A 16,509-nucleotide genomic window follows, 5' to 3' on the forward strand; every position below is an offset into this window, starting at 1 on the left:
TTCTGTAGGTCTCAAGCAAGAGGATGACCCGCAATGTGATTTATTTCTGAAATCAGCCATTAATCTAGATGCCTCTGCTCTGAATCTGCTTTTAAACGTCTGCAGGCGTTCTTTAGAAGTTAAAAGCATGCATGTGTTTCAGGTCAGTGTAAACCTGCCACCTCATACGAGAAGATCACCATCAACAAGAACTCTCGCACCACCCTCGCCAGCGTGAGGAACATCATCCGCAAAAACAAATACAGGAGGGATCTGCGCATGGTGAGTTCACACAGCCCAGAACCCTCTTTTGAAACATACATTTTCTGGTTTATTTTAGTTATTTGTAGTAGAACCCATTTTGCATGTAGGAAATACTTTTAAACTTCAAGTTTTTTGTTTATATATGGGTGATTCTATAATTGGAGATACATTTGGCATTGCAGAAATTTAAGAAAAAAAAACTCTTCACTAATAGATTTTTCCCCCCAGTATCTTATTGATAACATATTTAATTTTAATAATTCAGTGCTTGCCAAACACAAGTTACTTCCTTTTTTTTACTTTTAATGAAAAAACAGATGTCTTTATGGTATTGTTTGTCAACTCTGTTACGGACAAATTAGCCAATGTGTAGAAATAACAATAAATCATAACAGGAAAAATCCTTCTCGTTTCATTAGACAAACAGTCCTTACATTCCATCACTTGAAACTTAGACAATATTTTACCTATGCATACCTTAAAAATAAAAAATTTGATAAAAAAAATACCGGTCTTCACAGAACCGTCCACTTGGAGCAAATATTTTTCATGTGAAAATGTATTATATATAATATCCAGTAAAAAAAAGAAATGTTGTTGAAATATTATAAGGCTGTAAAAATAAATCAATAATGTTTATTAGATTTTAAACAACAATTTTACTGTTTTTTTGTGAAAATAGTTCATAAACAGAGTTGACCCTTTAAGTAACAGAATTGTAAAGTAACAGAATTGTCCGATGGACTGTCAACTCTGTTACTGCATTGTCAGCATCATTACTCTACCTTGGTAACAGAGTTTGACGGTAACAGAATTGACAATTTTCTTTATTTTTTGCCAAAAACTCCACTTGCTAGCATAAATGCTAAGAGCACATGGCACTAATGAAATCATGATTAAAAGACTTTTAAATAACACAAAGTGTGATCAATTAAAAAAATCTGTTTTCCTTTTGATATTGTGGTAACAGATTTGACACTTTATAAAATAACTCGGTGTAAGAACGTTTTAGATTAAAATATTTTCTTAGAGAGAGCACATAGACTTTTCAGTGCTTCAGATCTTAACAGTGAGGGAAAGTGACATCATTTCCTGTATGTACATAGTTGTGGGAGATAATTCCACTAATTTAAAGGCAAAGTATGGTACGGTAACAGAGTTGACAAGATTTACGGACACACATTTTTATAAGAAAAAGATTTTTTTATTTTTTTTTTAATAATGTTGTAGAATTAGGAAATGACTCTTTAGGGCTTTTATAAATAAAATTAATGAAATATTACCAAAAGAAAAGTACAATAAAATATTTTGATTACACAATGATACATGACGGAAAAAATGCACTGACTAGTTCGGACAACAATAAATCATGGTTTTCAGCTATTTAAGACACTTTTTGCAAAAAATATTATATTGTTATGGACTGTAACATCTTGTAATTCATATAAATGAGTAACACAGTATTAAAATAATTAAAAATATAACCATTTGAAAAAAGCAGAAAAAAAATAATGACTTCGGACACCAAATGTACCTGCAATTATAGAATCACTCATACACTTATCCATTGTGATTTAATTGAAATCGAATTGAATATTCTAATCTTGTCGGTTAACGGATGGTAAATGAAATGAACGCATGAATGTTTGAGAATGAGCAGAGAGTAGGCGGTCTTTGGTGGCTGTTCGACCACATGAGCGTCTAGAAGTGCTCGAAAGTGGACAAGCTCAAAACGTTTTAGACCCCGTTCACACCTGTATTTAGTGTTGTCCACTTGTGATCGGATCCACGAAAACGCATCTTACCAGGTGTAAGCAGGGCCAATTCAGTAGTTTGGTGCTAATTTAAAAAGTTTACACATTAAGAAATAAACAGTTTTTGTTAAGAGTCATCTGTATTGTGTAGAATGAGATGAAGACTGTGCTCATAATATTTTCCTTTTCTAAAAAAATGCTTTTTATTAAAATAAGATGCGCGTCACTTCGCCATGTTGAAATGACATCACCGGCGGTGTTTGACTGAACGTCGGAGATTCGCTAGTGTTGTGCGCGAAAATCCTGAGTAGTGACGCTCAAGTTGCTTCTTTTTGTTACAGGTAAGGGATTGATTATCTCACTAGTGTAACTAATTTACATAACTCATGCTGATAGCATTTAACTGCATTGTGCAATGCTGATGCCAACTGAATGCACCTTTACATTTGGCCAGAATTCATATTTAAGAGTGCACCGGTGTCGTATACTGTCTGAACAGGCAGCTCACTAGGTTTTGGAACAGATCTTCTTTCCCTGCTGACTGAGTAATCATGTGGCTGAGGTTAGTGCTGGACATGCACAGGTAAATGCTGACTTTGCAGCAGCAGATTGCAGATTGCAGCCCAAACCTCCATGCCCTCAAGTGCTTTACTTTTGGCTCCCACAGTCGTTTTCTGCTGCATAAGCAGCTCTGCCAGCTGACAGGATTGTCACTCTGACATGCATTCACAAAGACTGTGTCCGTGTTACATGCCTGAGGCAGGAGCGGATGAGTCAGAGTTTGGTTCTAATGAGAAAGCCCTCTGGGAAGTATAGCAGGGTAAACAAAACAAAAAACAGTATACCAAACCCTGAGAGAACAGTGCAGGTATGCGAGTGATTCTATAATTGCAGGTACATTTGGTGTCCGAAGTCATTATTTTACAGCCTTATAATATTTCAACAACATTTGTTTTTTTTACTGGATATTATATATAATACATTTTCACATGAAAAATATTTGCTCCAAGTGGACGGTTCTGTGAAGACCGGTATTTTTTTTATCAAATTTTTTATTTTTAAGGTATGCATAGGTAAAATATTGTCTAAGTTTCAAGTGATGGAATGTAAGGACTGTTTGTCTAATGAAACGAGAAGGATTTTTCCTGTTATGATTTATTGTTATTTCTACACATTGGCTAATTTGTCCGTAACAGAGTTGACAAACAATACCATAAAGACATTTGTTTGTTTTTTCATTAAAAGTAAAAATAAAGGAAGTAACTTGTGTTTGGCAAGCACTGAATTATTAAAATTAAATATGTTTTCAATAAGATACTGAAAAAAAATTCTGTTAGTGAAAAGTTTTTTTTCTTAACTTTCTGCAGTGCCAAATGCATCTCCAATTATAGAATCACCCATGCGTTAAAACCAAAATAATGCCAGATCCAGTTCAGTGGACAACAAACACCAACTTGCCAACCTTCTGAGTGCCAAGATTATTGATCTGCATGCAGAGATTTGATGATGAGTAGATGTTGCGTAATAATGCAACTCGACATTTAGTTATGAAATTCAACTATTTTACATTTTAACGAGTTGGTGGGTAATTCATATGAATTTGTATGATCTCATGCATATGTTTTTTTTTGGTGTAATCTGCTAACACCACAATAGCTATATTTACATGCACCCAAATAATCAGTTTATAATTGGATTGATGGCTCAGTCTGACTGAAAAGCCTTTTTGTAAATTCCTCAATTGATCCAACTGAGCTTGATCCAAATTACATTTAAATCAGACTGAAAGGGCTGACAAACACTTGCCAAACTATGTATGTTGTGTGTATGAAATAGACACTAGCACAGTCAAAATGCAAATAAAATTGCCCTGCAAAATTATTTTGGCTTAAACTGACTTTAATTTTGGTGTCTTATTAATATTTGCATAGTACATAAACATTATATTGAACATTCTCAAACTTCTGTAATTAGATAATTAGAGGGAAATTATATAGAGATAATTATTCTTATGGTTTTATCACCCAGCCCTAGTCTAACATAAGTGTCAGCTTTTTAGATATGTTGTCAAGGCATTTATTCTCGTGGACATTATTGCGGTGGCTTTCTCCACATCTGAACGCGGCGGATGGAAACTGTATGTGAATTTATTCAGTTTGACGAAAATTAGTGCATGTTAACATACCTATTGACGGTTAATTTTAGGGGCGTTTATTATTTTTTTAAGTCGTACGTTGCCATACAAATCACATTGGGTGAATTAATACGAAATCGCTACCTCGTAAAATAGCTTTCTCATGAAATCAGGTTGGCCAGACACAGATGAACTCACGTTTTCTGGTGGTCACTGACTCTGTTCCTCAGGACATTAATCTGTAGAGAGATCCACAATCAAAAACACTAAACATCTCACTGAACACAGGATAATGAGAGTGTGATGAATGAGTTATTTGTGCAAACTCTGAGCAATACTTTCATTTTGTTTCCATATAATTAGATCCAGGAAGACATTAGATGCAAGTGGATAAGAATGCTTTTCTTTGAAATCATTTCAATAGAGTCAGCATGAAATGATATACATAACCCATTTTACTTACATAATATGATGCTGCAGACTTTATCATATTGATGTAAACTGGCATTTATTTACTGCTTTAACTGTAAGCCTGCAGTGCTGACAATAGTAGCGTCAATTGACTACTGCTTAACATTAACCAATAGCCTGCACAGAGTGACACAGCCAGTAAGGAAGACCAAGATATTACACTTATATAACATGCAGTGATGATTCATACACATTGAGACCAAAACAGGGTCGTTTTTGATTTCATGGTGACTCTGTGGGTTCTAGGACTACTCAAAGTGATTTAGTCTTCAGCTTACCTCATATTTCTGTTTGGTAAACTGGTACTGTAACTCAAACTTCTCTGCTTCTAGTTGACGCATCCAGCTCCACAGTTCCTTTGCTTTCTCCCTGATGAAAAAGAAAGAGAAAGTATCATTGTTTTTATATGATTGAATCTGCTTAATTACTATTTGTAATTGTAGTATATGGAATTATATTACAGAAGTTAAGAACTGGTTAAAAAAAAGTCTTACTGAATTAGTTAACATTAATCAACTGCTTGTGTGCTTAAGAACACTCTTTAAAGGGATAATTCGTCTAAAAATTACAATTCTGTCATCATGCACCATCATGTCATTCTTCTGTCGATCAAAAATTTGATTCAGATTTTTTTTTTCTTATGGTAACTAAAACTGTTTGGTTGCCCTTATTCTTCAAAATCAAAAAAACATATAAGTGAATAAAATGGCAGAATTTTCATTTTTTGGCATTTCTGCCTTTGGGGGGATCGGTAAAGGTCTGTGAGTTGGGACTCGAACTCGGGACGCCCGAAGCTCAAAGGCGCTATATTGCCCACGAGGCAGTTTCCATTTCTCTGTGCTTGATGTGCCATATTAATTAGTTAAATTTCCAATGACTCTCCAAACCTGAGAGCAGAGTCGCTGGCATTGTCGATGTCCAAAGGTTTGCGGCGATCACTAAGAATCTTCTTCTTCTTCTCTCTCTCAGTCTGTTTCTTTCCACTCCGTCTCTCTATCTGCAAAACAACATCATAGAGAACAGTATTGACAATAGGACTGTCAAAAATAAATTCGAATTTCGAATATTCGTCGAATTTAAAATAAAAATCCACATTCGAATGCAAAAACGTTGCATTCGAATTTTAGGTGTGCATCAGGCAGCCTTATCAGTGGCGCACGAGATGCGATGACGATGTACGTCTCATTGCATTTTAATGCTTTTGTTAGCCTATCCAGTTGAACCCACTAGATGCGTCGCTGCTACGTTGTTCATTCAAAATATTGTGGGAAAAAAGAACATCAATGCAGAGATGATGTTGTTTACGTCAAAACCGAAACCAAACCGTTCACACAGAATGCATATTTATCACATTTTCTAGAGGGATGTCTATCACCGTTTGTTGCACTCGAGACTTTGTGCGAGACGCACAAGAGAGCCGCATGTTTAGAAAGCCATGTAAAATTAATGTAAGTTCAACTTTTTAAAAACATGTCTCAAGACTTTATGGCGGTTTTCCCCCATCCTACTGCATCGCAAATTTTTTAATGAAGAACGTACTCTTTGTGATTGGTTTTCGGTCCTTTGTATTAAACTATACATACATGCATGATTCTGTTTTGTTTCTAATTGTTTAAGCAACTTTAATTATATAAGGTTTATAAACATTATTTTAAACATTATGCACTTTTTTCAAAGATAGTCGTGTTATTTTATTATGCTTTGAAGAAACGTGCATAATATTTTGTTCGATGCGCCCTCTTGTGGCCTCAGAAGAGAAGCCAAAAGCTTTTCTTCACCCTAACTGAAATTATGCCTTTTTTAAATTCAAATATTGATAATATTTAAGTACAAAATTCGAATTTAGTTTTTCAGCCATTTTGACAGCCCTAATTGACTATGTATTTTAATAAAGCATTGATATTGATGATGTATTTTCTGCTTACCTATTTTAGTGTCTGTATATTTAAAAAATGCAAATCATTCTTATTTGCTGATTCCCTGCTCAAGAAAAATGATTATCAATGTTAAAAGCAGTTGTGCTGCCTAATATTTTGTGGAAACTGTGGTCATTTTTTTTTTTTACATCGTTTATTTTAAATAGTTTTTTTTTTTTTTTTGTAACAAAGTGAAGACTTTTGATCAATTTAATGCATTTTTTCCTAAATAAAAGTAAAAAAAAAAAAAAAACTTTTGAACAGTAGTGTAAATTATGATAGTTGTGCATATTGTGTTTTAGGTGAATTTTAGAAATATGTTTCAGAAGTGCCATAGCTAATGGTTTAAATGTTTTTAATTATATACAATTTTAAAAGCCATCCCAGTCAAGTAGAAGATTGAATCTTCATCTCTGACATGGCCTTTTTTTATTTATTTATTTTTTAAATATTGTCAGATTTCTGTCACTTAACTCAAAAATGTATAGATCTTTATCATACTGTCTCGTCTTTCAGCTCTGACCTTCTGAATGTAACCACCGAAGTGCAGACTGGTGAGCGTCTTCTTCTTCTTGGCGTCGTCCTCCGCTCTCTTTTTGGCTTCCTCTTCCTCCTTGCGAGCTCTTTCCTCCTGAACATTTGAAAACAGGAAAGGATTTGCAAAGCTATAATGCCAGTTTGCGTCCATCAGTGTGTGGTCACAGAAAATGTTTCCACTCACCTCCAAACGCTTCTGTCGTTCCCTCTCACGTTCGCTGCGGATCCTCTGCTGCTCTGCTCGCTCGGAGCGCCGCTTCTCCTGCAGAGTCACTCACACATTACAACTTTAACAGCAGTTTCAGTGAGAGCTCACTCAACAAGAGCTTATGGGGGCATTTATTCTTCAAAATGACAGAGCTGATTGATTTGACGCTTGTCTGTTGAGTCCTTTTCAGACTCATTCAGGCTTGAACTGACCACTAATAGACCTGTTGGAATATTTTTACTCTGGGTCACATGTTTGCCCCAATGATTGCATATTTGTCATTTCTCTGTTTTTGTCTTTAGGAATTAATTAATTTACGATAAGTATGTTTACATAGTAATAAGCAGCTGTGATGTAATGGGACAACATTGCTCACTCACAATCCTATCTTTAAGACTGATGAGTTCCTCCTCCTCCTTCTTACGGCTTTCAAAGTGAGCTTCAATCAGTGTCTGGAGCTCATTCAGGTCTTTCTCCATACGTTTACGATGGATATCCTGAGGGGGAAAACATTTGACCTTTGAGATTGTATCTGAGACGGTTTGCCTGACAAAATGTGCAAGTTCAGGTATACAGAAGCATAAATCAAAAGCTCATGCAGAAATTCGCATCTCCAAATGTCTGTATCCAGTGAAACATTCTGTTGAATTTATAGAATTGCTGGTTTCTACAAATCTTCTAATGCATGTTTTCGGTCGTCAAGATATTTCAGGACTTCAAAACATCTGTCTACTCTCTAATAAGTAAATGGGTCATCAGAGAATAGCTAGCCCCTTTCACACATACAGTCTTTACTGGTTAATTACCGTTAAGAGATCATGTGTGTCCAGGACCTTTTCAAAAATACTGGTACATTCGTTTTGGCAATTTCACGGTATGAAAAGTTGTAAATTACTAGTAAATTATCGGTAATGTGCTCCGTGTGAACGCAGAACGAGATTACGTGAGAAGTCTACTCTGGGCCAATCATAACATTCTGAAGCTGTTTATGGAAATCAAAGAAATTTCTAAAGTTGTCTAATACGATGTCTCTGAGCCAAAAGCAGCTGAACGTTTGACACAAAAATGAAAACATCAACAAAAACACAGACCGCGTTTACCCCTCCATGTTTACAAACACAACACCGGGAGGCGCAGCCGTTTAGAGATCATTTCTGGTTAATGATGTCACAGAATTTACCGGTATTTTGAAACTGACGTGTTAATGGTGCTTTACTGGAAAAAAACAGAACGTCATTGCCTGTGTGAACAGTGCATTTTTGTATTTACCGCTAAAGTCGTTCCGATAATTTTACAGCAATTTACTGGTATTACTGTGTGAAAGGGGCTAATATTTCAAACTCAGTCGTGCGTGTTTTTGGTGTAAAAAAATTTAGGTAAAAAATTAACCAGAGCCCAGGCAGAACTGCTTTAGAAAATACCCCAGATATTTAAAATGATAAACAATGACATTACAGTAATTATAAATATAGTTTTAATATATTAAATGATAATTGTTTTAATTATAAAATATCATTTTTATTATTATTTTGTTATCTTTTTTTATCTAATATTTCATAATATCCTAGGCCTATCTGTAATATGACAAATACCACCATTTAAAAGTTTTGGGCTCCGATTGTATTATTATTATTATTATTATTGAAGGAATTAATATTTGTATTAATAAAGCAATGACGACCTAAATTGATTGACGCTGCTCTTTTGAAGTTTCTATTCATTACAGAATCCTAAAAAAAAATCCAATTAAATTTTTTTTTTTACTGGTTTTTATTTTTGCATTGTGTTTACTATTGTCCTCCTGCATTATCGACACAGTATTTTCCGGTTTAATACTGTAAAGCTGCTTTGACACAATCTGTTTTGTATAAAGCGCTATATAAATACAGTTGACTTGAAATTCTAGCGTGGTTTGACATCCATTATTAATAAGAAAATAAAATGTGGAATCCACTTCAGTTCCGAAATAATATGGCAGATATGCTTAGAATGGCAAAGTGATGGCATGGTTATTAAAAGACAAATGCCAGTCTTGACCCATCATAACCAAAATAGTTTCATGGCGCTGTGGGTCTTGGTATGGTAATTTTACTCACATCAAAATCAACTCTTTCTCCATCTGGAATCTTTGGGGGCACCAGGTTCGGCAACATAAATGGTCTGAAAAATATAATGATGATGTTTCAAAATTCTGTATGAAATGAAAACAAGTGTTGTTGATCTAAAAAAAAACATAAAACCAATCAATGGCTATTAATCTAAACTTACTTTAGGAATTTGGGTTTCGCCTCTTCTGAAGAATCAAACATACAAACAACAGAAGTTATTCAAAGTTATGTGAGAGACTTTTTAAAAGACTTTTTACTTTTAAAACTATAACGTGTTGCATATATGGTCAATCAGGCGTGTCTGATTATAAATATCTGAAGCCTAATTTGCATACATCTTCCCCCTGTGTTCTCATGGCAGTTATTGCACAATAGCCAACGGTTACAGATGAAGAAGAATGTGTCATTAAATCCGGGAACGAGATTATAACCGAAATACTGCTGTCTTATTTCTGATGGAATGAATGTTATCATAAGAGGATTTGGGATGATCTAAAGCTTTGAAGAGATAGTTATCCAGAAGGGTGTGTGTCATAATACAGGTTTCTACATGTTTCAAACAATTACTTGAGAGCTGTAAATCTCAGCTTTCCTGTCTTTGCAGTGCAATAAAGAGCAAATACCTCCTCCATCTTCGGTGTCTTCTTCACCATCTGAAGGAAGGAAAGGAAAGGAGGTTACGGGTATTCGGCATCATTGACAGTCCCACAGAAAACAGAGGGATAAAAATAGAAACTGATAACGGAAAAATGGTGGAAAAATCGCCATCACATACCAAACACTCGTCACTTCAACTCAACATAGAGCAGAATATTTGATTCATCCCATGTGTGTTTGTCATGAGTTCAATTAAATGATAAACACAGATGTACACAGAAAAAAATAGAAATGCAACAGCTGTAAATTAATTTCTAACTATACAAAAGTAAAAAAAAAAAAATAATAAAAAAATATATATATATTGAAAGGTAATGCATGTGTTTTTTGTGAATCTATTCTAGTGGGGGGAAAAGTATGACTTTATTAAATATATTTAACCAGGCAATACATACAATTTATGTATAATTCATTTGTTTTTATCTTCTATAGAACAGAAAATAAGATATTTTGAAAAAAAGTCATCTGCGTCTTGTTTAACCCTTAATATTAATACATGAGAGGTTTGCAGGAAGTTGGACAAAGTAGATTTCATATAGATTTCAATTAAATATTTGCTTAAACTCGTTTTAAAAAGTGTTATGATGGCTGGTCAAACTAGTGGAATTTGATTCAGTGCATTTTACTACATTAAACAACTTGATTTGAGACTGGATAAAATTAATTTTGAAAAAAAATAAATCTCTTTGCTTCGAAATATAATACCAAATTTTTCAATTCAATGCAATTTTTTAAAATTTTGAGGCCCTACAGTTTTTATGTTGTCAAGTTAAGTACGCTAAGTAGGCTAAGTAAGCTTTACTATGATGGTCCATCATAACTTTTATTTTATTTGGAATAATATAAATATATAAATTGGTTTTATATGCTAAATGACTAAATGTAAATGTTTTGCTTTTGGAAGATAGTGGCATATTTAAATGTGTTTTTTATTAATGTAAATATTTTTTCTTTTTCAGTCCAAGGGAATATGCCATAATTTTTTAGATAAATTCCTGATTACTTTAAATTACTCATACAGTATTTTTTAAAGAACTCTTCATGATCTCCTCACATTATTATTTTTGGTTTGTTTATTGACCAAAATCTCTTTTTGAATATTTTTAGCAGTTTATTTAATTTAAATGAATGAATTAATGAAAACACTTCTCAACTGAACTCCGAATTGTCTTTGCTTGCTTAAGTTATTGGAACAATTCAATGATCCATTTCTTTTCAATTGTAAATTGTAAGTTTTATAAATGATTTGCTACATTTTCTGGCAAAGTTGTCAGTATTCACAAATCGTTTATTTGGGCGATGTAGATCTGGTGGGGTTTGAGGTCAAATTGAGGGTCCCACCAACAGGACTCACCATGTTCCTGAGTGGTCTCTTCCTCTTCTCCTGCTTCCTCCTCATGAGCCTCTGAATATGGAGAAAGTTGAAGGACGGGTGTAGTTAGCATTGCCGTCAACTATGAGTCATTTGTTTCCCTTCATTAGGTATCAAATTACATAACAATTCCTTTGAATTTAGTCATTCCGTCCAGTTGAGAGTGTGGAAAATACAAACTCTAATAGAAGTATGTGTGTAAGAGTGTGTGATGAAGCTAATTTGGAAGATGTGAGTTAATTCCCGTGGGCAAAAGAGCTGTATACCAGCCTGGGCATGATGGGTACTGGTGGCAGGCTTGTTAGGTTAGGCATTCCTCAAATCTCTCAGATGGTTACACACTTACACACAGCAATAAACACGTCTCTACCCAGCCGCACAACTGTTGTCTATGATATAAATGCGCCAGCATGTCTGAAGTCGGACCACCCTTAAAAAGTATTGTAGTACGGATGGTAATACCATACTTTGAGTTAGTTCCTTTCCTCAAATCTGATTGACCAAGCAGCATTCGAAAAATGTGGATCATTGTTAGACTGTTCATTTTACATTGATACTGTATGAGTCATTGAAGAATAGAAAGAGCTTTAGTAATAACTAAGTGAAAAATGACTATAAAGCAAATTTCCTGTTAAAAATTTAATCAAAATATGAAGAAAATGGCCTAAAACCTACATTTATTTCTTGATTTTAGTTAAAGCATGGCCATATGCTGCCTATGGAAGCAGCATTGTTCAGTTTTTGAATGCAGCCTATGAGGGAATCATTGAATTATTCACTTCACCAATTTGTTCAAAAACACTCATTCTGAGTACTTTGCTGAGTACTAGGGTTGTGACAGTGAGGAAATTTTCCCACCGGTTAATCAACGTGTGACAACACCGGTATCACCGCGGGGGCGGGCGTTCCCTCTTTTCCTGGCTTTCCTTGGCTTTTAAATAGCTTGTAAAAGCGGCGTGCACATTTTACTTTCACTTTGAAATAGCGGCAATTCGGCGTAAAGCAATTGTTCGTTTTTAGTTTGTTTGAATTTTCCCTCTTTTCCTCGTTTTCCTTCGCATTTTAAATAGCTTAAAAGCACCGTGCGCATTTTACTTTCACTTTCGAATTAGCGGCAGGTCGGCGTCAAAGTTGACACAAAGTTTAAATAAAGTAAAAATCAGCAAACAATGTGGAACCAATTAAATAAGAAACGAATGTTAAAAAAAAACCTTCCAAAATCACCTTAGATAAACGGCAAAAGTCAACAGGCTTTTCAAAATCCAAAATATTGCCAAACAGGCGCTTTTGCATCTCGTTTCGAAACTAAATCATCCGCCATCGTCTTGTCTGTCTCACCCCACTCTTCTTGTCAGTCAGCTCGACTCACTTTCCTCACTGGAGAAATGAAATCTGATCTGTGATGCGACTGTCGTTTGGCATGCTGCATTGAGCAGCCGCGTTCAGTTTTTAATTGTAGTGTCTGTTCTTTTACTGAACTAAATTATTTTTATTACTATAAAAAATCAAAACGACGGTGGGGGTCGGCGGGCAAGTGACGTAACCAGTGTTCCGGCTTAACACCGGTATCACCGTCAGCACCGTCTATCGCGGCAAGCCTACTGAGTACTATATCGGATTTTGCTGTGGATGTGTTTTGAAACTATGTTCTTTGGCAGAGCAAAAGCAGACAAAGAAAGTATTGTGTCTAAAAATTAAGATGCGTCACATTAGCCAAATTCCTTAGGCAGAAAAGGTCCATTGTCTATTGTTGATAGTGTAGTGACATATGAAGCAAGACTCGCACAGAAGTTGCTTTCAAACCAAGCAGCTTGCTTTTTGGTAATTGTGGCAAATTTGCATCACCAAATTGAACTTGAGTGAAATCTGTGTGAAATTCCCAGCCGTGTGGATTCCTATTGAAATTACTGTAAATTCACTGAACAATGGTAAATACTGTATGCCTGCACATTTTCAGCCAAAATCCAGTCGTTTCAATTGGAATCCACACTTTTTCATGGGGTGCAAAATTCGCTTTCGCTCATCTCATACTGTTGCTCTGTTAAATTTTGTAGGTGAAATCCAATAGGAATCTGTTCAGTCTGGAGTTTCGCATAAGAGTGAAAATTTTCCCTACACAGATTTCGCTAATTTTCATGTGGGTCACACAAGTTTGCCACATTGAATTTGCCACTGCATAATAAAACCAGCCCCATTGGCTATCAAAATCGCATTCCGGGGGGTCAAAACCTCCTTCCAGGGGGTTCCACCTAGGTTGAAATGTTCCAAGGGGGTGGGGGGTTTCGCTTCAATGGGCAGAAACCCACAGAAATAGTATAAAAGTAGCCCAATTCAATGGGAAAACCAAGGATTTGGCAACACTGATGTTGACCAACATAAAACTGCTATAACTTTAGTATAAGCTGTGTTTCATACATCTCTACACTATTTACAATGAACATTTTTGGCCCACGAAATTCTGCCTAAATTTCAGTAACCTTTGACTTCTTGTTTATTATACAACTGTTCAGATGAGGTCACATTTACTGTTGCTCAGAGAAATTTGCAGGCAAAATCCAGACATTCCAATAAGAATCTGCGTGATTGGGAGTTTTGAGTAGGGGCGAGAATGTTCCCCACGAGGATTTCGCTCATTTTCAAATTGGGTGTGTGAATTTGCCGCGCTGAGTGACTTCTATGGGAGCGGTCGCTATTTTTTGACATTAACAATATCTCTTTTTATCCTGCAAAATTTCTCTGCAATTTCGCTAATGTGGCGGCACCTTTAACACAGTCACAATCGTGCTGCTGGTGTGAATATCGGCGGTTAGGCCTATTACCTTTTGCAACCTCAAAACAGCAGCTCTCTTGTTCAAGCAAAAATTTGTTTAAATATACCTTGCGATGATTTCCATTTTCATGTATCATGTTATTTACTCACAGAATGCCATGGTACATATCCAAAAATATGGTATAACCATGCTACCATAGTATTTTTTAGTGTTAGTGAATGGCTTGTGCCTTTGCCTTTAGCAGATAACTACCTTCCTCATGCTGCACCTCCTCCTGTACCTCCTCCTGTTCCTCCTCCTGCTCCTCCTCCTGTTCCTCCTCCTGCTCCTCCTCCTGCTCCTCTAAGCCACACCATGCAGGTTAGGTGAGTAAACAAACAAAAACACGTCACAAAGATGGAAGCTAGGAGGTCTGTTCACACTGAAAGACAGTAATGGATTAGTGATGATATGCAGATGCTTCAGAACTCTCTGCTCTATTCCATATGTGTCATTTTTGGGTGTGTTTTGTTGAAAGCGTACTAGCAGAATACTGCTGCAACTCACAAGAAAAACTCTGCTTGCACGCTCATAAATCTATGTGACGGGTCACCATATCTTCCGACCGCACTTACATGTCAGAATATTTATGATTTTTGTTTTAATCTGCAAAGGTGTAACATATGCAGTGCAAAAACCTGATCAACTGGTATTTTTGAAGGTTTTTATTGAAGTATTGTTATATCAACCCTATTCAGCTTCACTTTTCTAAAACTATGTAGCTGCAAGGCCAATATTTACAACCTATTTCAAAAGCAAAAACTGTATTTTCTTGTTTACAGTGGAAGTATGAAAGTAATATTATGAAACACAAGACTTACCCTCCTGCTCCCTAGAGAACAAGACAGAATAGTGCTGTTATTTCCATTGTTCTCATAGCTCAAGTACCTTCCCAACAGCTGCCTGAACTCTCAGATTAAATCAGATGAGTGGGATATATGACAAGCAGATGCTATTAAAATAACCTATAGCACTGTAGTATACAGTTAATGCACAGTATTCTTATTTAAAAAACGTAATATTACTAGAAAAGAAATATTGTAAGAGACAAATCTGTCACTGATGGATGGAGGATTATTGAGCAATGAACTGGAACACTTACTCGTATTCCTCCACTTCTTCGTTGTCTGACATTTTTACTCTGTAAAAAAAATACATTAAAAAAATTATATATTTAAAAGAATAATCAATATCATAAGTGATCCAAAAACACACATTTTTGTTTTTCTAAACATTCTAAAAATTCTGTTCTTTTTTTGTTGTTTTATTCTAATTTGAAATGCACTTTTTGTACTATTATACATCCATTTTTCTGTACATAATACATCAGTTATATGCTACATAACACATAATACTCTTACCTGATATACCAGCAGAGATGTGTGAAGGAAGGCTGTCTGTCCGAGAGGCGAGCTCTGGCTCTCCTCTTGATTCTTATATGATCTCATATGCTGGGGCTCATGCATCTCACTCACTGTGGTTATTTTTACCCTCAGAGATAAGTGGAGAACAGTCGTGCAAACACTCCCTAAAAGGCCGCTGTCATTGTTATGGTGCAGAGAATGGCGATGGCTAATGTCCATATCAACACGAGTCTCTTAGAGGTGTCCTCTGATAACACGTGGGACTGGTTAGTCTCTGAACGGTTTGACTCACTTCAAGGCACCATGCTTACCATTCCACATCTCCCTCACGCCAACAGCCTGAGATCGCACCACGCTCAGATGTACAGTTTAGTTTGTACCCAAGATCAAGCTATGTTGGAAGGTTTAAAACAGTTTCAAGGTTAGTTTGAACTTAGGCCTTATGTTGTTTGAAAAGCTAAGTATGTTGGAGAGAGATTCATTTTTTATTTATTTATTTATTTTAAGGATTTAGGCCTTGTTAGATGTTGGGAGTTTTCTATGCTGTTGCTAGTGTGCTTTGGGTGGTTACTAGATGGTTGTTCCAGAGGGACACTTTGATATTCATGTAATATGTAGCTCAAAGATCCACACAAAAAAATGGGAAATATTAATGTTAAAGTTTTCCTTTCTCTTTGGAGTGTTACAAGCTGGTTGTGAATAGGTTTTATTAGTTTTGTCTCGTCGCGCAGGGACAGGGCATCACAATGTGGCAAGGGGCGTAACATTTCCGTCACAAGCTTGAGGTATTCGGCCAATCACAACGCACTGGATAGCTGGCCAATCAGAGCACACCTCGTTTTTCAGAACGATGAGCTTTCTAAAAATCGACGCGTTTCAGAAAGGCGGGGCATAGAGGAGAAACAATAATGTACAGTATGTGGCAAATAATGTGT

At 35.7% G+C, this 16,509-nt stretch overlaps 1 protein-coding gene across 2 annotated transcripts in view; it reads right to left on the reverse strand.

Annotated features, from left to right (window-relative positions):
* LOC107673106 (troponin T, cardiac muscle isoforms-like) overlaps window positions 1–15,628 on the reverse strand; it is an 18,795-nt gene extending 3,167 nt beyond the window's left edge. Inside the window, exons 1-13 of one of the 2 annotated variants that reach the window (XM_016466580.1) lie at window positions 15,572–15,628; window positions 15,313–15,351; window positions 15,032–15,042; window positions 11,383–11,433; window positions 9,995–10,024; window positions 9,532–9,556; window positions 9,360–9,423; window positions 7,644–7,760; window positions 7,240–7,317; window positions 7,042–7,149; window positions 5,490–5,599; window positions 4,881–4,971; window positions 4,330–4,370 (exon numbers count right to left, since the gene is read on the reverse strand). In XM_016466580.1, the coding sequence (XP_016322066.1) occupies window positions 4,330–4,370; window positions 4,881–4,971; window positions 5,490–5,599; window positions 7,042–7,149; window positions 7,240–7,317; window positions 7,644–7,760; window positions 9,360–9,423; window positions 9,532–9,556; window positions 9,995–10,024; window positions 11,383–11,433; window positions 15,032–15,042; window positions 15,313–15,344 (758 nt within the window). In that variant the 5' untranslated portion in view covers window positions 15,345–15,351; window positions 15,572–15,628. Of the gene's footprint in view, window positions 1–4,329; window positions 4,371–4,880; window positions 4,972–5,489; window positions 5,600–7,041; window positions 7,150–7,239; window positions 7,318–7,643; window positions 7,761–9,359; window positions 9,424–9,531; window positions 9,557–9,938; window positions 9,975–9,994; window positions 10,025–11,382; window positions 11,434–15,031; window positions 15,043–15,312; window positions 15,352–15,571 lie in introns of those variants that run through there. The other variant, XM_016466587.1, reaches the window with a different exon arrangement.
* Between the last annotated feature and the right edge of the window lie 881 nt (window positions 15,629–16,509).

Source organism: Sinocyclocheilus anshuiensis, unplaced genomic scaffold (genome assembly GCF_001515605.1).
Source record: "Sinocyclocheilus anshuiensis isolate Anshui unplaced genomic scaffold, SAMN03320099.WGS_v1.1 scaffold453, whole genome shotgun sequence".
In the NCBI taxonomy this organism is placed as follows: domain Eukaryota; kingdom Metazoa; phylum Chordata; class Actinopteri; order Cypriniformes; family Cyprinidae; genus Sinocyclocheilus; species Sinocyclocheilus anshuiensis.